Source organism: Rana temporaria, unplaced genomic scaffold (genome assembly GCF_905171775.1).
Source record: "Rana temporaria unplaced genomic scaffold, aRanTem1.1, whole genome shotgun sequence".
NCBI lineage: Eukaryota > Metazoa > Chordata > Amphibia > Anura > Ranidae > Rana > Rana temporaria.
Genome location: NW_024404690.1, coordinates 1 through 24,487, shown reverse-complemented (window position 1 = coordinate 24,487; position 24,487 = coordinate 1). Strand labels below are relative to the sequence as shown.

The following is a 24,487-nucleotide window of genomic DNA, read 5'->3' as shown; positions in this document are numbered from 1 at the left end:
GACATACTCCTCGGGAGTCCATCCAGCAGACATACTCCTCGGGGGTCCGTATGGCAGACATACTCCTCGGGGGTCCGTACGGCAGACATACTCCTCGGGGGTCCGTAGGACAGACATACTCCTCGGGGGTCCGTACGGCAGACATACTCCTCGGGGGTCCGTACGGCAGACATACTCCCCGGGGGTCCGTACAGACATACTCCTCGGGGGTCCATACAGCAGACATTCTCCTCGGGGGTCCGTACAGCAGACATACTCCTCGGGGGTCCGTACAGACATACTCCTCGGGGGTCCGTACAGACATACTCCTCGGGGGTCCGTACAGACATACTCCTCGGGGGTCCGTACAGCAGACATACTCCTCGGGGGTCCGTACAGCAGACATACTCCTCGGGGGTCCATACAGACATACTTCTCGGGGGTCCGTACAGCAGACATACTCCTCGGGGGTCCGTACGGCAGACATACTCCTCGGGGGTCCATACAGCAGACATACTCCTCGGGGGTCCGTACAGCAGACATACTCCTCGGGGGTCCATACAGCAGACATACTCCTCGGGGGTCCGTACAGCAGACATACTCCTCGGGGGTCCGTACAGACATACTCCTCGGGGGTCCGTACAGCAGACATACTCCTCGGGGGTCCATACAGCAGACATACTCCTCGGGGGTCCGTACAGCAGACATACTCCTCGGGGGTCTGTACAGCAGACATACTCCTCAGGGGTCCATACAGACATACTCCTCGGGGGTCCGTACAGCAGACATACTCCTCGGGGGTCCGTACAGCAGACATACTCCTCGGGGGTCTGTACAGCAGACATACTCCTCAGGGGTCCATACAGACATACTCCTCGGGGGTCCGTACAGCAGACATACTCCTCGGGGGTCCATACAGCAGACATACTCCTCGGGGGTCCGTACAGCAGACATACTCCTCGGGGGTCCGTACAGACATACTTCTCGGGGGTCCGTACAGACATACTCCTCGGGGGTCCGTACGGCAGACATACTCCTCGGGGGTCCGTACAGACATACTCCTCGGGGGTCCGTACGGCAGACATACTCCTCGGGGGTCCGTACAGACATACTCCTCGGGGGTCCGTACGGCAGACATACTCCTCGGGGGTCCGTACAGACATACTCCTCGGGGGTCCGTACAGCAGACATACTCCTCGGGGGTCCGTACGGCAGACATAACATTACAATGGTATAAACCCTGCATGGGGGGGGCAGCATGGGGCTTCATTGCGGACCTGCCTCTGAAAATATCCATTGCCTGGCTGCCATGTCCATCCTTCAGCTTCAGTACTTGGAGGGCCCGTTCACAGCAGTTCCTCCGATACGTTTTCCCCTCACCCATGGAAATGTTGGCTCAGTCGTGTTTTCATTCTCTTTGCCTTGCACATGAATGCGCCATAAAGCACAATATACAGAGTGAAGTGCGCTCAGGCGTGCCGACACCCACGCCATCTCACGCGCTTCAACGCATTTCTACTGACAGAAACAGACAAGTGTAATGAGCATCCCGAGTCTTCACTAGGAACATGCTTGGTCAGGCTGGATGACGCCACGACGTTCCTTTTAAACTACTTCAGCCCCAGAAGGATTTGGCTGCCCAATGACCGGGCCACTTTTTGCGATTCGGCACTGCGTCGCTTTAACTGACAATTGCGCGGTCGTGCGACGTGGCTCCCAAACAAAATTGGCGTCCTTTTTCCCCCCACAAATAGAGCTTTATTTTGGTGGTATTTGATCACCTCTGCGGTTTTTATTTTTTGCGCTATAAACTAAAATAGAGCGACAATTTAAAAAAAAAAAAAGAATATTTTTTCCTTTTTTGCTGCAATAAATATCTCCCAAAAATATATAAAAAAACGATTTTTTTCCTCAGTTTAGGCCGATACGTATTCTTCTACCTATCGTCTACAAAATAGGGGATAGTTTTATGGCATTTTTATTATTATTTTTTTTTATTAGTAATGGCGGCGATCAGCAACATTGTGGCGGACACATCGGACACTTTTGACACCATTGTCATTTTTACAGCGATCAGTGCTATAAAAATGCACCGATTACTGTGTAAATGACACTGGCAGTGAAGCGGTTAACCATTAGGGGGCGGGGACGGGGTTACGTGTGTCCTAGGGAGTGATTCTAACTGTATGGGGCGTGGGCTACAAGTGACACGACACTGATCACTAGATCAGTGTCCTGTCACAAGGCAGAACAGGGAGATGCTCCTCCATCCCATGCCCTACTGACATGGGATGGAGGAGGAGGAGACGACATGGGATGGAGGAGGAGGAGACGACATGGGGTGGAGGAGGAGGAGACGACATGGGGTGGAGGAGGAGGAGACGACATGGGATGGAGGAGGAGGAGGAGACGACATGGGGTGGAGGAGGAGGAGACGACATGGGGTGGAGGAGGAGGAGACGACATGGGATGGAGGAGACGACGTGGGATGGAGGAGGAGGAGATGACATGGGGTGGAGGAGGAGGAGGAGACGACGTGGGATGGAGGAGGAGGAGACGACATGGGATGGAGGAGGAGGAGGAGACGACATGGGATGGAGGAGGAGGAGGAGACGACATGGGGTGGAGGAGGAGGAGACGACATGGGGTGGAGGAGGAGGAGACGACATGGGGTGGAGGAGGAGGAGACGACATGGGGTGGAGGAGGAGGAGACGACATGGGGTGGAGGAGGAGGAGACGACGTGGGATGGAGGAGGAGGAGACGACATGGGGTGGAGGAGGAGGAGACGACGTGGGATGGAGGAGGAGGAGGAGACGACATGGGGTGGAGGAGGAGGAGACGACATGGGATGGAGGAGGAGGAGGAGACGACATGGGGTGGAGGAGACAACGTGGGATGGAGGAGGAGGAGGAGACGACATGGGGTGGAGGAGACAACGTGGGATGGAGGAGGAGGAGACGACGTGGGATGGAGGAGGAGGAGACGACGTGGGATGGAGGAGGAGGAGACGACGTGGGATGGAGGAGGAGGAGACGACGTGGGATGGAGGAGGAGGAGACGACGTGGGATGGAGGAGGAGGAGACGACGTGGGATGGAGGAGGAGGAGACGACATGGGATGGAGGAGGAGGAGACGACATGGGATGGAGGAGGAGGAGGAGACGACATCGGATGGAGGAGGAGGAGACGACATGGGATGGAGGAGGAGGAGGAGACGACATGGGATGGAGGAGGAGGAGGAGACGACATGGGGAGGAGGAGGAGGAGACGACGTGGGATGGAGGAGGAGAAAAAAAGACAACGTGGGATGGAGGAGGAGACGACGTGGGATGGAGGAGGAGGAGATGACGTGGGATGGAGGAGGAGACGACCTGGGATGGAGGAGGAAAAAACGACGTGGGATGGAGGAGGAAAAAACGACGTGGGATGGAGGAGGAGACGACGTGGGATGGAGGAGGAAAAGACGACGTGGGATGGAGGAGGAAAAGACATGAGGAGGAGGAGACGACATGGGATGGAGGAGACGACATGGGGTGGAGGAGGAGACGACGTGGGATGGAGGAGGAGGAGGAGACGACATGGGATGGAGGAGGAGGAGGAGACGACATGGGGAGGAGGAGGAGGAGACGACGTGGGATGGAGGAGGAGGAAAAAAGACAACGTGGGATGGAGGAGGAGACGACGTGGGATGGAGGAGGAGGAGATGACGTGGGATGGAGGAGGAGACGACCTGGGATGGAGGAGGAAAAAACGACGTGGGATGGAGGAGGAGACGACGTGGGATGGAGGAGGAAAAGACGACGTGGGATGGAGGAGGAAAAGACATGAGGAGGAGGAGACGACATGGGATGGAGGAGACGACATGGGGTGGAGGAGGAGACGACGTGGGATGGAGGAGGAGACGACGTGGGATGGAGGAGGAAAAGACGACGTGGGATGGAGGAGGAGACATGAGGAGGAGGAGACGACGTGGGATGGAGGAGGAGACGACGTGGGATGGAGGAGGAGGAGACGACGTGGGATGGAGGAGGAGACGACGTGGGATGGAGGAGGAGACGACGTGGGATGGAGGAGGAGACGACGTGGGATGGAGGAGGAGACGACGTGGGATGGAGGAGGAGACGACGTGGGATGGAGGAGGAGACGACGTGGGATGGAGGAGGAGGAGGAGGAGGAGACGACGTGGGATGGAGGAGGAGACGACGTGGGATGGCGGAGGAGACGACGTGGGATGGAGGAGGAGACGACGTGGGATGGAGGAGACGACGTGGGATGGAGGAGACGACGTGGGATGGCGGAGGAGACGACGTGGGATGGCGGAGGAGACGACGTGGGATGGCGGAGGAGACGACGTGGGATGGAGGAGGAGACGACGTGGGATGGAGGAGGAGACGACGTGGGATGGAGGAGGAGACGACGTGGGATGGAGGAGGAGACGACGTGGGATGGAGGAGGAGACGACGTGGGATGGAGGAGGAGACGACCTTGGATGGAGGAGGAGACGACGTGGGATGGAGGAGGAGACGACCTTGGATGGAGGAGGAGACGACGTGGGATGGAGGAGACGACGTGGGATGGAGGAGGAGACGACGTGGGATGGAGGAGGAGACGACGTGGGATGGAGGAGGAGACGACGTGGGATGGAGGAGGAGACGACCTTGGATGGAGGAGGAGACGACCTTGGATGGAGGAGGAGACGACGTGGGATGGAGGAGGAGACGACGTGGGATGGAGGAGGAGACGACGTGGGATGGAGGAGGAGACGACGTGGGATGGAGGAGGAGGAGACGACGTGGGATGGAGGAGGAGGAGACATGAGGAGGAGGAGACGACGTGGGATGGAGGAGGAGACGACGTGGGATGGAGGAGGAGACGACGTGGGATGGAGGAGGAGACGACGTGGGATGGAGGAGGAGACGACGTGGGATGGAGGAGGAGACGACGTGGGATGGAGGAGGAGACGACGTGGGATGGAGGAGGAAAAGACGACGTGGGATGGAGGAGGAAAAGACGACGTGGGATGGAGGAGGAGGAGACATGAGGAGGAGGAGACGACGTGGGATGGAGGAGGAGACGACGTGGGATGGAGGAGGAGACGACGTGGGATGGAGGAGGAGACGACGTGGGATGGAGGAGGAAAAGACGACGTGGGATGGAGGAGGAAAAGACGACGTGGGATGGAGGAGGAGGAGACATGAGGAGGAGGAGACGACATGGGATGGAGGAGGAGACGAAATGGGATGAGGCAGATGAGATTGTAAGAGGAAGACATGATTTGGGAAGATGGGACTGAAGGAGGAGTGGGACTTGGTATGGGATGTCAGCGTCAGTGCCGGCTGGTGCTCAAAAATTTGGGGGGGCGCAAACGGAAAAAAAAATTGCAGCCTCACTGTGCCCATCAAACGCAGCCACTGTGCCCTGTAAAGTGCCCCTCCCCCCCACTTACAGTGGGTCTCATGTGGTGTATATATGGGGGGTATATACAGAGTATACACATTCTGGCTCCAGGGGGCGCTCATGTGGTCCACAGATCAGTCCTGTCCATGTAAGAAGGTTCCCGTTATGTATAGAAGACTCCCGTCCACAGAATCTCTTTCCTCCAATCACATCTCACCATCATGGGGGGAGACCAAAGATCGGTCAGAGGACATCGGGGGAGAAGATCGGAGATCGGCACAAGGCTGGAATGGGCTACAAGACCCTCAGCAAGAATCTCGGTGAGAAGGAGACGACTGTCGGATCGATTATTATTCACAAATGGAAGAAATACAAAATCTCCATCGATCGTCCTCCTCGGTCTGGAGCTTCATGGAAGGTTTCTCCTCATGGGGTGGGGATGGTCATGAGAAAAGTGAGGGATCCGCCCAGAACTACATAGGAGGAGCTTGTGAAGGATCTCAGTTGGGACCACCGGTCACCAAACACACCATTGGGGACACAACACACCGCCATGGATTGGAATCCTGCAGCCCCCGCAGGGCCCCCCCCCTCAGGAAGACACAAGTACAGAACGTCTGACGTCTCCCAATGATCATCTAAATGATTCAGAGAAGATCGGGGGAAAGTTCTGAGGTCAGAGAAGATCGGGAGAAAGTTCTGAGGTCAGAGAAGATCGGGGGAAAGTTCTGAGGTCAGAGAAGATCGGGAGAAAGTTCTGAGGTCAGAGAAGATCGGGAGAAAGTTCTGAGGTCAGAGAAGATCGGGGGAAAGTTCTGAGGTCAGAGAAGATCGGGAGAAAGTTCTGAGGTCAGAGAAGATCGGGAGAAAGTTCTGAGGTCAGAGAAGATCGGGAGAAAGTTCTGAGGTCAGAGAAGATCGGGAGAAAGTTCTGAGGTCAGAGAAGATCGGGGGAAAGTTCTGAGGTCAGAGAAGATCGGGAGAAAGTTCTGAGGTCAGAGAAGATCGGGGGAAAGTTCTGAGGTCAGAGAAGATCGGGGGAAAGTTCTGAGGTCAGAGAAGATCGGGGGAAAGTTCTGAGGTCAGAGAAGATCGGGGGAAAGTTCTGAGGTCAGAGAAGATCGGGGGAAAGTTCTGAGGTCAGAGAAGATCGGGGGAAAGTTCTGAGGTCAGAGAAGATCGGGGGAAAGTTCTGAGGTCAGAGAAGATCGGGGGAAAGTTCTGAGGTCAGAGAAGATCGGGAGAGAGTTCTGAGGTCAGAGAAGATCGGGAGAGAGTTCCGAGGTCAGAGAAGATCGGGAGGAAGTTCCGAGGTCAGAGAAGATCGGGAGAAAGTTCTGAGGTCAGAGAAGATCGGGAGAAAGTTCTGAGGTCAGAGAAGATCGGGAGAAAGTTCTGAGGTCAGAGAAGATCGGGAGAAAGTTCTGAGGTCAGAGAAGATCGGGAGAAAGTTCTGAGGTCAGAGAAGATCGGGAGGAAGTTCTGAGGTCAGAGAAGATCGGGGGAAAGTTGTGAGGTCAGAGAAGATCAGGAGAAAGTTCTGAGGTCAGAGAAGATCGGGAGAAAGTCCTGAGGTCAGAGAAGATCGGGAGAAAGTTCTGAGGTCAGAGAAGATCGGGGGAAAGTTGTGAGGTCAGAGAAGATCGGGAGAAAGTTCTGAGGTCAGAGAAGATCGGGGGAAAGTTGTGAGGTCAGAGAAGATCAGGAGAAAGTTCTGAGGTCGGATGAGACCGAAATTCACCTCTTTGGCATCAACTCAACCCGACGTGATTGGAGGAAGAAGAAGAATGGTGACTATGACCCTAAGAACTCCATCTCTACACGGGGGAGGGGGAGACATGAGGATTTGGGGGGTTCCTCTGATAAAGGTCCAGGCCGACTTTCCCGCATTGAGGGGCCAATGGGCGGGGCCACGTATTGTAAGATCTCGGAGGAGAACCTCCTTCCCTCAGACAGAACACTGAAGATGGGTGGGGGACGGGTCTTCCAGCATGACAATGACCCAAAACATATCACCAAGGCAACAAAGGAGGGGCTCAGGAAGAAGCACATGAAGGTGACGGAGTGGCCGAGCCGGTCTCCAGACCTTAATCCTATAGAAAATGTATGGAGGAGCTGAGACTTCGAGGATTTAGAGAAGATCTGTAAAGAAGAGAAAATCCCTCCTGAGATGTGTGGAGACCTGATTACCAACTACAAGAAACGTCTGACCTCTGTGCTTCCCAACAAGGAACCTCCCCCAACTACTAAGGAACCTCCCCCAACTACTGAGGAACCTCCCCAACTACTGAGGAACCTCTCCCAACTACTGAGGAACCTCTCCCAACTACTGAGGAACCTCCCCCCCAACTACAAGAAACGTCTGACCTCTGTGCTTCCCAACAAGGGACCTCCCCCAACTACTAAGGAACCTCCTCCAACTACTAAGGAACCTCCCCCAACTACAAGAAACGTCTGATCTCTGTGCTTCCCAACAAGGAACCTCCCCCAACTACTAAGGAACCTCCCCCCAACTACAAAGGAACCTCCCCCCAACTACAAAGGAACCTCCCCCCAACTACTAAGGAACCTCCCCCCAACTACTAAGGACCCTCCCCCCAACTACTAAGGACCCTCCCCCCAACTACTAAGGACCCTCCCCCAACTACTAAGGACCCTCCCCCAACTACTAAGGACCCTCCCCCAACTACTAAGAAAACACCCCCCTCAACTACCAAGGAACCTCCCCCAACTACTAAGGAACCTCCCCCCAACTACTAAGGAACCTCCCCCCAACTACTAAGGAACCTCCCCCCAACTACTAAGAAAACACCCCCCTCAACTACCAAGGAACCTCCCCCAACTACTAAGGAACCTCCCCCCAACTACTAAGGAACCTCCTCCAAATACTAAGGACCCTCCCCCAACTACTAAGAAAACACCCCCCTCAACTACCAAGGAACCTCCCCCAACTACTAAGGAACCCTCCCCAACTACTAAGGAACCTTCCCCAACTACTAAGAAAACACCCCCCTCAACTACCAAGGAACCTCCCCCAACCACTAAGGAACCTCCCCCAACTACAAGAAACGTCTGACCTCTGTGCTTCCCAACAAGGAACCTCCCCCAACTACTAAGGAACCTCCCCCAACTACTAAGGACCCTCCCCCAACTACTAAGGACCCTCCCCCAACTACTAAGGACCCTCCCCCAACTACTAAGGACCCTCCCCCAACTACTAAGAAAACCCCCCCTCAACTACCAAGGAACCTCCCCCAACTACTAAGGAACCTCCCCCAACTACCAAGGAACCTCCCACAACTACCAAGGAACCTCCCACAACTACCAAGGAACCTCCCACAACTACCAAGGAACCTCCCCCCCCAACTACCAAGGAACCTCCCCCAACTGCTAAGGAACCTCCCCCAACTACCAAGGAACCTCCCCCAACTACCAAGGAACCCCCCCGACTACCAAGGAACCTCCCCCAACTACCAAGGAACCTCCCCCCCCCCCCCCAACTACCAAGGAACCTCCCCCAACTACCAAGGAACCCCCCCCAACTACCAAGGAACCTCCCCCAACTACCAAGGAACCTCCCCCAACTACTAAGGAACCCCCCCCCCCCAACTACTAAGGAACCCCCCCCCCCCAACTACCAAGGAACCTCCCCCAACTACCAAGGAACCTCCCCCAACTACTAAGGAACCTCCCCCAACTACCAAGGAACCTCCCCCAACTACCAAGGAACCTCCCCCAACTACCAAGGAACCTCCCCCAACTACCAAGGAACCTCCCCCAACTACTAAGGAACCTCCCCCAACTACCAAGGAACCCCCCCCAACTACCAAGGAACCTCCCCCAACTACCAAGGAACCTCCCCCAACTACCAAGGAACCTCCCCCAACTACCAAGGAACCTCCCCCAACTACCAAGGAACCTCCCCCAACTACTAAGGAACCTCCCCCAACTACTAAGGAACCTCCCCCAACTACCAAGGAACCTCCCCCAACTCAAATACTTGTTTTCCTCCATGTATAACATTTGTATCATGTGACCTCTCTGGAGTTTTGGTTGATCTTCTGTCTCCTATGAGAGAAATGACAGACCCTTCATTTCTATGTAACAATCTGCAGGGGAGACGATCGGTATTTAGGTGACGAGATCGGCAGGCGGGTAGAGAAGAGGCGCAGGAATCACACACACTACAGAGATATGTGATAGATTTATTGGTGGAGATCCTCCCAGAACGACCTACTGTCCCTCAGAGGTAGGTCCTGACAGTCCAGAGACAGCTGGGATCCGGGGGTGAGCGCCGCACATCGCCAGCACCCCCACCCCGAGCGTTACCCGTATACAGAGGACATCCTGTCCCTGTGTCACTTCCTGCCTCTACAGGAAGAGGAAAGTCCCACAGTAATATACTGTGATGTCATCACACAGGAGGCGGTCCCAGTCTCTGCTCAGCGCTCCCGGTGACCGGCAGTCTGGAAGAGTCTCACTCCTCCCGCCCCTGATCCGGGTTCCGCGGCTGCCGCAGCAGTTCTGTGATCTTCTCCATCTGACTGGAAGCCGATTCCGTGTCCGCAGTTTGCATGTCTTGCACGATGACGTCGGTGAGCTGCAATCGCTCAGTCCTGACCAATCAGGAGACAAAGAGGGTTACAATGGGGTGCAGAGAGGAATAATCGGGGGAAGGGAGAGAAAAAAACAACAACTTACCATTCCTGCACCTTCTCTTCATATAGTTGGCGGTGTTGTCTGCGCTTGTATTCCCGCAGATCCTCCCCCAACAGGGCCTGCAACCCCGAGGCCAGCGCCCCCACCGGGACCCTGTGGGCAAAGAGGTACCGCCCACATCAGACACCACCCACATAAAACTCCGCCCACATCAAACAGTGCCCACCTCAGACACCACCCACATAAAACTCCGCCCACATCAAACAGTGCCCACCTCAGACACCACCCACATCAAACAGTGCCCACATCAAACATCAGACACCACCCACATAAAACTCCGCCCACATCAAACAGTGCCCACCTCAGACACCGCCCACATCAAACATTGCCCACCTCAGACACCGCCCACATCAAACATCAGACACCACCTACATACAACTCTGCCCACATCAGACACCACCCACATTAAACAGTGCCCACCTCAGACACCGCCCACATCAAACATCAGACACATAAAACTCTGCCCACATCAAACAGTGCCCACTTCAGACACTGCCCACATTAACCATCAGACACTGCCCACCTCAGACACCGCCCACATCAAACATCACCCACATCAAACACCACCCACATAAAACTCTGCCCACCTCAGACACCGCCCACATCAAACAGTGCCCACCTCAGACACCGCCCACATCAAACATCAGACACATAAAACTCTGCCCACATCAAACAGTGCCCACCTCAGACACCGCCCACATCAAACATCAGACACATAAAACTCTGCCCACATCAAACAGTGCCCACTTCAGACACCGCCCACATTAACCATCAGACACTGCCCACCTCAGACACCGCCCACATCAAACATCACCCACATCAAACATCAGACACCACCCACATAAAACTCTGCCCACCTCAGACACCGCCCACATTAAACAGTGCCCACCTCAGACACCGCCCACATCAAACATCAGACACATAAAACTCTGCCCACATCAAACAGTGCCCACTTCAGACACCGCCCACATCAAACATCAGACACATAAAACTCTGCCCACATCAAACAGTGCCCACTTCAGACACCGCCCACATTAACCATCAGACACTGCCCACCTCAGACACCGCCCACATCAAACACCACCCACATCAAACATCAGACACTGCCCACCTCAGACACCGCCCACATCAAACAGTGCCCACCTCAGACACTGCCCACCTCAGACACCGCCCACATCAAACAGTGCCCACCTCAGACACCGCCCACATCAAACAGTGCCCACCTCAGACACCGCCCACATCAAACAGTGCCCACCTCAGACACTGCCCACATCAAACCGTGCCCACCTCAGACACCGCCCACATCAAACAGTGCCCACCTCAGACACCGCCCACATCAAACAGTGCCCACCTCAGACACCGCCCACATCAGACACTGCCCACCTCAAACAGTGCCCACATCAGACACCGCACACATCAGACACCGCCCACATCAAACATCAGACACCGCCCACATCAAACAGTGCCCACCTCAGACACCGCCCACATTAACCATCAGACACTGCCCACCTCAGACACCGCCCACCTCAAACACCACCCACATCAAACATCAGACACTGCCCACCTCAGACACCGCCCACATCAAACAGTGCCCACCTCAGACACCGCCCACATCAAACAGTGCCCACCTCAGACACCGCCCACATCAAACAGTGCCCACCTCAGACACTGCCCACATCAAACAGTGCCCACCTCAGACACCGCCCACATCAAACAGTGCCCACCTGAGACACCACCCACATCAAACATCAGACACTGCCCACCTCAGACACCGCCCACATCCAACATCAGACACCACCCACATAAAACTCTGCCCACATCAGACACCACCCACATCAAACAGTGCCCACCTCAGACACCGCCCACATCAGACACTGCCCACCTCAGACACCGCCCACATCAAACATCAGACACCACCCACATAAAACTCCGCCCACATCAAACACCACCCACATCAAACAGTGCCCACCTCAGACACCGCCCACATCAAACATTGCCCACCTCAGACACCGCCCACATCAAACATCAGACACCACCCACATAAAACTCTGCCCACATCAGACACCACCCACATAAAACTCTGCCCACATCAAACACCACCCACATCAAACAGTGCCCACCTCAGACACCGCCCACATCAAACATCAGACACCACCCACATAAAACTCTGCCCACATCAAACAGTGCCCACCTCAGACACCGCCCACATCAAACATCAGACACCACCCACATAAAACTCTGCCCACATCAAACACCATACACATCAAACAGTGCCCACCTCAGACACCGCCCACATCAAACATTGCCCACCTCAGACACCGCCCACATCAAACACCAGACACCACCCACATAAAACTCTGCCCACATCAGACACCACCCACATCAAACAGTGCCCACCTCAGACACCGCCCACATCAAACATCAGACACTGCCCACATAAAACTCCGCCCACATCAAACAGTGCCCACCTCAGACACCGCCCACATCAAACATCAGACACTGCCCACATAAACTCCGCCCACATCAAACACCACCCACATCAAACAGTGCCCACCTCAGACACCACCCACATAAAACTCTGCCCACATCAAACACCACCCACATCAAACAGTGCCCACCTCAGACACCGCCCACATCAAACATCAGACACTGCCCACCTCAGACACCGCCCACATCAAACATCAGACACCGCCCACATCAAACATCGCCCACATCAAACACCACCCACATCAAACATCAGACACCGCCCACATCAAACATTGCCCACCTCAGACACCGCCCACATCAAACATCAGACACCGCCCACATCAAACATCAGACACCACCCACATAAAACTCCGCCCACATCAAACACCACCCACATCAAACAGTGCCCACCTCAGACACCGCCCACATCAAACACCACCACATCAAACATCAGACACCGCCCACATCAAACATCAGACACCGCCCACATCAACATCAGACACCACCCACATCAAACATCAGACACCGCCCACATCAAACATCAGACACCACCCACATCAAACACCACCCACATCAAACAGTGCCAACCTCAGACACCGCCCACATCAAACACCACCCACATCAAACAAACATCAGACACCACCCACATCAAACTCCGCCCACATCAAACACCACCCACATAAAACTCTGCCCACCTCAGACACCGCCCACATCAAACATTGCCCACCTCAGACACCGCCCACATCAAACATCAGACACCACCCACATAAAACTCCGCCCACAAACACCACCCACATCAAACATCAGACACCGCCCTCATCAAACATCAGACACCGCCCACATCAAACATCGCCCATATCAAACATCAGACACCGCCCACATCAAACATCGCCCACATCAAACACCGCCCACATCAAACACCGCCCACATCAAACACCGCCCACATCAAACACCGCCCACATCAAACAGTGCCCACCTCAGACACCGCCCACATCAAACACCACCCACATCAAACATCAGACACCGCCCACATCAAACATCAGACACCGCCCACATCAAACATCGCCCACATCAAACATCAGACACCGCCCACATCAAACATCAGACACCACCCACATAAAACTCCGCCCACATCAAACACCACCCACATCAAACATCGCCCACATCAAACATCAGACACCGCCCACATCAAACATCGCCCACATCAAACACCGCCCACATCAAACATCAGACACCGCCCACATCAAACATCAGACACCGCCCACATCAAACATCAGACACCGCCCACATCAAACATCGCCCACATCAAACAGTGCCCACCTCAGACACCGCCCACATCAAACACCACCCACATCAAACATCAGACACCGCCCACATCAAACATCAGACACCGCCCACATCAAACATCGCCCACATCAAACACCACCCACATCAAACATCAGACACCGCCCACATCAGACACCGCCCACATCAAACACCGCCCACATCAAACATCAGACACCGCCCACATCAAACATCAGACACCACCCACATAAAACTCTGCCCACATCAAACACCACCCACATCAAACAGTGTCCACCTCAGACACCGCCCACATCAAACATTGCCCACCTCAGACACCGCCCACACCAAACATCAGACACCGCCCACATCAAACATCAGACACCACCCACATAAAACTCCGCCCACATCAAACACCACCCACATCAAACAGTGCCCACCTCAGACACCGCCCACATCAAACATCAGACACTGCCCACCTCAGACACCGCCCACATCAAACAGTGCCCACCTCAGACACCGTCCACATCAAACATCAGACACCGCCCACATCAAACGTCAGACACCGCCCACATCAAACGTCAGACACCGCCCACATCAAACGTCAGACACCGCCCACATCAAACGTCAGACACCGCCCACATCAAACATCAGACACCGCCCACATCAAACTCTGCTCACATCAAACACCGCCCACATCAAACTCTGCTCACATCAAACACCTACCCACATCAAACATTGCCCACCTCAGACACCGCCCACATCAAACATTGCCCACCTCAGACACCGCCCACATCAAACATCAGACACCGCCCACATCAAACATCAGACACCACCCACATCAAACATCAGACACTGCCCACATCAAACATCAGACACCACCCACATAAAACACCACCCACATCAAACAGTGCCCACCTCAGACACCGCCCACATCAAACACCACCACATCAAACATCGCCCACATCAAACATCAGACACCGCCCACATCAAACATCAGACACCGCCCACATAAAACTCCGCCAACATCAAACACCACCCACATCAAACAGTGCCCACCTTAGACACCGCCCACATCAAACACCACCCACATAAAACTCTGCCCACATCAAACATCAGACACCACCCACATCAAACACCGCCCACATCAAACATTGCCCACCTCAGACACCGCCCACATCAAACATTGCCCACATCAGACACCGCCCACATCAAACATCAGACACCGCCCACATCAAACATCAGACACCGCCCACATCAAACTCTGCTCACATCAAACACCTACCCACATCAAACATTGCCCTCCTCAGACACCGCCCACATCAAACATCAGACACCGCCCACATAAAACTCCGCCCACATCAAACACCGCCCACATCAAACATCAGACACCGCCCACATCAAACATCAGACACCACCCACATAAAACTCCGCCCACATCAAACACCACCCACATCAAACATCAGACACCGCCCACATCAAACATCAGACACCACCCACATAAAACTCCGCCAACATCAAACACCACCCACATCAAACAGTGCCCACCTCAGACACCGCCCACATCAAACACCACCACATCAAACATCAGACACCGCCCACATCAAACATCAGACACCACCCACATAAAACTCCGCCAACATCAGACACCACCCACATCAAACATCAGACACCACCCACATCAAACACCACCCACATCAAACAGTGCCCACCTCAGACACCGCCCACATCAAACATCAGACACCACCCACATAAAACTCTGCCCACATCAAACACCACCCACATCAAACATTGCCCACCTCAGACACCGCCCACATCAAAAATCAGACACCACCCACATAAAACTCTGCCCACATCAGACACCACCCACATCAAACATCAGACACCACCCACATCAAACACCACCCACATCAAACATTGCCCACCTCAGACACCGCCCACATCAAACATCAGACACCACCCACATAAAACTCTGCCCACATCAAACACCACCCACATCAAACATTGCCCACCTCAGACACCGCCCACATCAAACATTGCCCACCTCAGACACCGCCCACATCAAACATTAGACACCGCCCACATCAAACAACAGACACCGCCCACATCAAACACCACCCACATAAAACTCCGCCCACATCAAACACCACCCACATCAAACAGTGCCCACCTCAGACACCGCCCACATCAAAAATCAGACACCACCCACATAAAACTCTGCCCACATCAGACACCACCCACATCAAACATCAGACACCACCCACATCAAACACCACCCACATCAAACATTGCCCACCTCAGACACCGCCCACATCAAACATCAGACACCACCCACATAAAACTCTGCCCACATCAAACACCACCCACATCAAACAGTGTCCACCTCAGACACCGCCCACATCAAACATCAGACACTGCCCACCTCAGACACCGCCCACATCAAACATCGCCCACATCAAACACCACCCACATCAAACATCAGACACCGCCCACATCAAACATCAGACACCGCCCACATCAAACATCAGACACCACCCACATCAGACACCGCCCACATCAAACACCGCCCACATCAAACATCGCCCACATCAAACACCGCCCACATCAAACATCAGACACCGCCCACATCAAACATTGCCCACATCAGACACCGCCCACATCAAACATCAGACACCGCCCACATCAAACATCAGACACCACCCACATCAAACACCGCCCACAACATCAAACACCGCCCACATCAAACATCAGACACCGCCCACATCAAACATCAGACACCACCCACATCAGACACCGCCCACATCAAACACCGCCCACATCAAACATCAGACACCGCCCACATCAAACATCAGACACCGCCCACATCAAACACCGCCCACATCAAACATCAGACACCGCCCACATCAAACATCAGACACCGCCCACATCAGACACCGCCCACATCAGACACCGCCCACATCAGACACCGCCCACATCAGACACCGCCCACATCAGACACCGCCCACATCAGACACCGCCCACATCAGACACCGCCCACATCAAACATCAGACACCGCCCACATCAAACATCAGACACCGCCCACATCAAACAACAGACACCGCCCACATCAAACATTGCCTACCTCAGACATCGCCCACATCAGACACCGCCCACATCAAACCCCGCCCACATCAGACACAGCCATGAGCAGACCAATAACAGTCACACACACCACCACACTCACCCCAACATGGCTCCAATGACGGATCCACCAATCAGACCCCTCAGACCGAGATTAATCCGGAACAGACCGCCGGTGACCGCTGCAAGGAGAACAGAGTGTTATAGGAGATGGGGGTGGGGGAAATGTGTTGAAGAGGAACATGAACTCCAATCACCTCCAGCCGCTGCAAAGTGACCGAAGACGACTTTATCCCGATACGCCGACAGCCCGGAGCTCACACCACTGCAAGAGAGAGAGAGAGACTACTACCACCATCATCTATTACTAGAGAGAGACTACTACCACCATCATCTATTACTAGAGAGACACTACTACCACCATCATCTATTACTAGAGAGAGACTACTACCACCATCATCTATTACTAGAGAGACACTACTACCACCATCATCTATTACTAGAGAGACACTACTACCACCATCATCTATTACTAGAGAGAGACTACTACTACCACCATCATCTATTACTAGAGAGAGACTACACCATCATCTATTACTAGAGAGACACTACTACCACCATCATCTATTACTAGAGAGAGACTACTACTACCACCATCATCTATTACTAGAGAGAGACTACACCACCATCTATTACTAGAGAGACACTACTACCACCATCATCTATTACTAGAGAGACACTACTACCACCATCATCTATTACTAGAGAGACACTACTACCACCATCATCTATTACTAGAGAGACACTACTACCACCATCATCTATTACTAGAGAGAGACTACTACTACCATCATCTATTACTAGAGAGAGACACTACCACCATCATCTATTACTAGAGAGAGACTACTACCATCATCATCTATTACTAGAGAGACACTACTACCACCATCATCTATTACTAGAGAGACACTACTACCACCACCATCATCTATTACTAGAGAGACACTACTACCACCACCATCATCTATTACTAGAGAGACACTACTACTACCATCATCTATTACTAGAGAGACACTACTACCACCATCATCTATTACTAGAGAGAGACACTACCACCATCATCTATTACTAGAGAGAGACTACTACCACCATCATCTATTACTAGAGAGAGACTACTACTACCATCATCTATTACTAGAGAGACACTACTACCACCATCATCTATTACTAGAGAGAGACTACTACTACCATCATCTATTACTAGAGAGAGACACTACCACCATCATCTATTACTAGAGAGAGACTACTACTACCATCATCTATTACTAGAGAGACACTACTACCACCATCATCTATTACTAGAGAGAGACACTACTACCACCATCATCTATTACTAGAGACACTACTACCACCATCATCTATTACTAGAGAGAGACTACTACTACCATCATCTATTACTAGAGAGAGACACTACCACCATCATCTATTACTAGAGAGACACTACTACCATCATCTATTACTAGAGAGACACTACTACCACCATCATCTATTACTAGAGAGACTACTACCACCATCATCTATTACTAGAGAGACACTACTACCACCATCATCTATTACTAGAGACACTACTACCACCATCATCTATTACTAGAGACACTACTACCACCATCATCTATTACTAGAGAGACACTACTACCATCATCTATTACTAGAGAGACACTACTACCACCATCATCTATTACTAGAGACACTACTACCACCATCATCTATTACTAGAGAGACTACTACCACCATCATCTATTACTAGAGAGACACTACTACCACCATCATCTATTACTAGAGAGACACTACTACCACCACCATCTATTACTAGAGAGAGACTACTACCACCATCATCTATTACTAGAGAGACACTACTACCACCATCATCTATTACTAGAGAGACACTACCACCATCATCTATTACTAGAGAGACACTACTACCACCATCATCTATTACTAGAGACACTACTACCACCATCATCTATTACTAGAGACACTACTACCACCATCATCTATTACTAGAGACACTACTACCACCATCATCTATTACTAGAGAGACACTACTACCACCATCATCTATTACTAGAGAGACACTACTACCACCACCATCTATTACTAGAGAGACACTACTATCACCACCATCATCTATTACTAGAGAGACTACTACCACCATCATCTATTACTAGAGAGACACTACTACCACCATCATCTATTACTAGAGAGACACTACTACCACCATCATCTATTACTAGAGAGACACTACTACCACCATCATCTATTACTAGAGACACTACTACCACCATCATCTATTACTAGAGAGACACTACTACCACCATCATCTATTACTAGAGAGAGACTACTACCACCATCATCTATTACTAGAGAGACACTACTACCACCATCATCTATTACTAGAGAGACACTACTACCACCATCATCTATTACTAGAGACACTACTACCACCATCATCTATTACTAGAGAGACACTACTACCACCATCATCTATTACTAGAGAGACACTACTACCACCATCATCTATTACTAGAGAGAGACTACTACCACCATCATCTATTACTAGAGACACTACTACCACCATCATCTATTACTAGAGAGACACTACTACCACCATCATCTATTACTAGAGAGACACTACTACCACCATCATCTATTACTAGAGAGAGACTACTACCACCATCATCTATTACTAGAGAGAGACTACTACCACCATCATCTATTACTAGAGAGACACTACTACCACCATCATCTATTACTAGAGAGACACTACTACCACCATCATCTATTACTAGAGAGAGACTACTACCACCATCATCTATTACTAGAGACACTACTACCACCATCATCTATTACTAGAGAGACACTACTACCACCATCATCTATTACTAGAGAGACACTACTACCACCATCATCTATTACTAGAGAGACACTACTACCACCATCATCTATTACTAGAGAGAGACTACTACTACCACCATCATCTATTACTAGAGAGACACTACTACCACCATCATCTATTACTAGAGAGACACTACCACCACCATCATCTATTACTAGAGAGACACTACTACCACCATCATCTATTACTAGAGAGACACTACTACCACCATCATCTATTACTAGAGACACTACTACTACCACCATCTATTACTAGAGACACTACTACTACCACCATCATCATCTATTACTAGAGAGACACTACTACCACCATCATCTATTACTAGAGAGAGACTACTACCACCATCATCTATTACTAGAGAGACACTACTACCACCATCATCTATTACTAGAGACACTACTACCACCATCATCTATTACTAGAGAGACACTACTACCACCATCATCTATTACTAGAGAGACACTACTACCACCATCATCTATTACTAGAGAGACACTACTACCACCATCATCTATTACTAGAGAGACACTACTACCACCATCATCTATTACTAGAGAGAGACTACTACCACCATCATCTATTACTAGAGAGAGACTACTACCACCATCATCTATTACTAGAGAGAGACTACTACCACCATCATCTATTACTAGAGAGAGACTACTACCACCATCATCATCTATTACTAGAGAGACACTACTACCACCATCATCTATTACTAGAGGGACACTACTACCACCACCATCATCTATTACTAGAGAGACTACCACCATCATCTATTACTAGAGAGACACTACTACCACCATCATCTATTACTAGAGAGACACTACTACCACCATCATCTATTACTAGAGAGACACTACTACCACCATCATCTATTACTAGAGAGACACTACTACCACCATCATCTATTACTAGAGAGACACTACTACCACCATCATCTATTACTAGAGAGACACTACTACCACCATCATCTATTACTAGAGAGACACTACTACCACCATCATCTATTACTAGAGAGACACTACTACCACCATCATCTATTACTAGAGAGACACTACTACCACCATCATCTATTACTAGAGAGACACTACTACCACCATCATCTATTACTAGAGAGACACTACTACCACCATCATCTATTACTAGAGAGACACTACTACCACCATCATCTATTACTAGAGAGACACTACTACCACCATCATCTATTACTAGAGAGACACTACTACCACCATCATCTATTACTAGAGAGACACTACTACCACCATCATCTATTACTAGAGAGACACTACTACCACCATCATCTATTACTAGAGAGACACTACTACCACCATCATCTATTACTAGAGAGACACTACTACCACCATCATCTATTACTAGAGAGACACTACTACCACCATCATCTATTACTAGAGAGACACTACTACCACCATCATCTATTACTAGAGAGACACTACTACCACCATCATCTATTACTAGAGAGACACTACTACCACCATCATCTATTACTAGAGAGACACTACTACCACCATCATCTATTACTAGAGAGACACTACTACCACCATCATCTATTACTAGAGAGACACTACTACCACCATCATCTATTACTAGAGAGACACTACTACCACCATCATCTATTACTAGAGAGACACTACTACCACCATCATCTATTACTAGAGACACTACTACCACCATCATCTATTACTAGAGAGACACTACTACCACCATCATCTATTACTAGAGAGACACTACTACCACCATCATCTATTACTAGAGAGACACTACTACCACCATCATCTATTACTAGAGAGACACTACTACCACCATCATCTATTACTAGAGAGACACTACTACCACCATCATCTATTACTAGAGAGACACTACTACCACCATCATCTATTACTAGAGAGACACTACTACCACCATCATCTATTACTAGAGAGACACTACTACCACCATCATCTATTACTAGAGAGACACTACTACCACCATCATCTATTACTAGAGAGACACTACTACCACCATCATCTATTACTAGAGACACTACTACCACCATCATCTATTACTAGAGAGACACTACTACCACCATCATCTATTACTAGAGAGACACTACTACCACCATCATCTATTACTAGAGAGACACTACTACCACCATCATCTATTACTAGAGAGACACTACTACCACCATCATCTATTACTAGAGAGACACTACTACCACCATCATCTATTACTAGAGAGACACTACTACCACCATCATCTATTACTAGAGAGACACTACTACCACCATCATCTATTACTAGAGAGACACTACTACCACCATCATCTATTACTAGAGAGACACTACTACCACCACCATCTATTACTAGAGAGACACTACTACCACCATCATCTATTACTAGAGAGACACTACTACCACCATCATCTATTACTAGAGAGAGACTACTACCACCATCATCTATTACTAGAGAGACACTACTACCACCATCATCTATTACTAGAGAGACACTACTACCACCATCATCTATTACTAGAGAGACACTACTACCACCATCATCTATTACTAGAGAGACACTACTACCACCATCATCTATTACTAGAGAGACACTACTACCACCATCATCTATTACTAGAGAGACACTACTACCACCATCATCTATTACTAGAGAGACACTACTACCACCATCATCTATTACTAGAGAGACACTACTACCACCATCATCTATTACTAGAGAGACACTACTACCACCATCATCTATTACTAGAGAGACACTACTACCACCATCATCTATTACTAGAGAGACACTACTACCACCATCATCTATTACTAGAGAGACACTACTACCACCATCATCTATTACTAGAGAGACACTACTACCACCATCATCTATTACTAGAGAGACACTACTACCACCATCATCTATTACTAGAGAGACACTACTACCACCATCATCTATTACTAGAGACACTACTACCACCATCATCTATTACTAGAGAGACACTACTACCACCATCATCTATTACTAGAGAGACACTACTACCACCATCATCTATTACTAGAGAGACACTACTACCACCATCATCTATTACTAGAGAGACACTACTACCACCATCATCTATTACTAGAGAGACACTACTACCACCATCATCTATTACTAGAGAGACACTACTACCACCACCATCATCTATTACTAGAGAGACACTACTACCACCATCATCTATTACTAGAGAGAGACTACTACCACCATCATCTATTACTAGAGAGACACTACTACCACCATCATCTATTACTAGAGAGACACTACTACCACCACCATCATCTATTACTAGAGAGACACTACTACCACCATCATCTATTACTAGAGAGACACTACTACCACCATCATCTATTACTAGAGAGACTACTACCACCATCATCTATTACTAGAGAGACACTACTACCACCATCATCTATTACTAGAGAGACACTACTACCACCATCATCTATTACTAGAGAGACACTACTACCACCATCATCTATTACTAGAGAGACACTACTACCACCACCATCATCTATTACTAGAGAGAGACTCTACCACCATCATCTATTACTAGAGAGAGACTACTACCACCATCATCTATTACTAGAGAGACACTACTACCACCATCATCTATTACTAGAGAGACACTACTACCACCATCATCTATTACTAGAGAGACACTACTACCACCATCATCTATTACTAGAGAGACACTACTACCACCATCATCTATTACTAGAGAGAGACTACTACCACCATCATCTATTACTAGAGAGACACTACTACCACCATCATCTATTACTAGAGAGAGACACTACTACCACCATCATCTATTACTAGAGAGACACTACTACCACCATCATCTATTACTAGAGAGACACTACTACCACCATCATCTATTACTAGAGAGACACTACTACCACCATCATCTATTACTAGAGAGACACTACTACCACCATCATCTATTACTAGAGAGACACTACTACCACCATCATCTATTACTAGAGAGAGACTACTACCACCATCATCTATTACTAGAGAGACACTACTACCACCATCATCTATTACTAGAGAGACACTACTACCACCATCATCATCTATTACTAGAGAGACACTACTACCACCATCATCTATTACTAGAGAGACACTACTACCACCATCATCTATTACTAGAGAGAGACACTACTACCACCATCATCTATTACTAGAGAGAGACTACTACCACCATCATCTATTACTAGAGAGACACTACTACCACCATCATCTATTACTAGAGAGACACTACTACCACCATCATCTATTACTAGAGAGACACTACTACCACCATCATCTATTACTAGAGAGACACTACTACCACCATCATCTATTACTAGAGAGACACTACTACCACCATCATCTATTACTAGAGAGACACTACTACCACCATCATCTATTACTAGAGAGACACTACTACCACCATCATCTATTACTAGAGAGACACTACTACCACCATCATCTATTACTAGAGAGACACTACAACCATCATCTATTACTAGAGAGACACTACTACC

At 50.1% G+C, this 24,487-nt stretch overlaps 1 protein-coding gene across 1 annotated transcript; it reads right to left on the bottom strand.

The window, feature by feature from the left end:
• Positions 1 to 9,562: 9,562 nt before the first annotated feature.
• TIMMDC1 (translocase of inner mitochondrial membrane domain containing 1) lies at positions 9,563 to 17,289 on the bottom strand (the record flags this gene model as incomplete). Its single annotated transcript, XM_040334878.1, is given in 4 exon segments — positions 9,563 to 9,993; positions 10,079 to 10,189; positions 17,068 to 17,146; positions 17,222 to 17,289. Coding segments are annotated over 4 exon segments (397 nt in total), but the record flags the coding sequence as incomplete, so codon positions are not given.
• Positions 17,290 to 24,487: the final 7,198 nt, after the last annotated feature.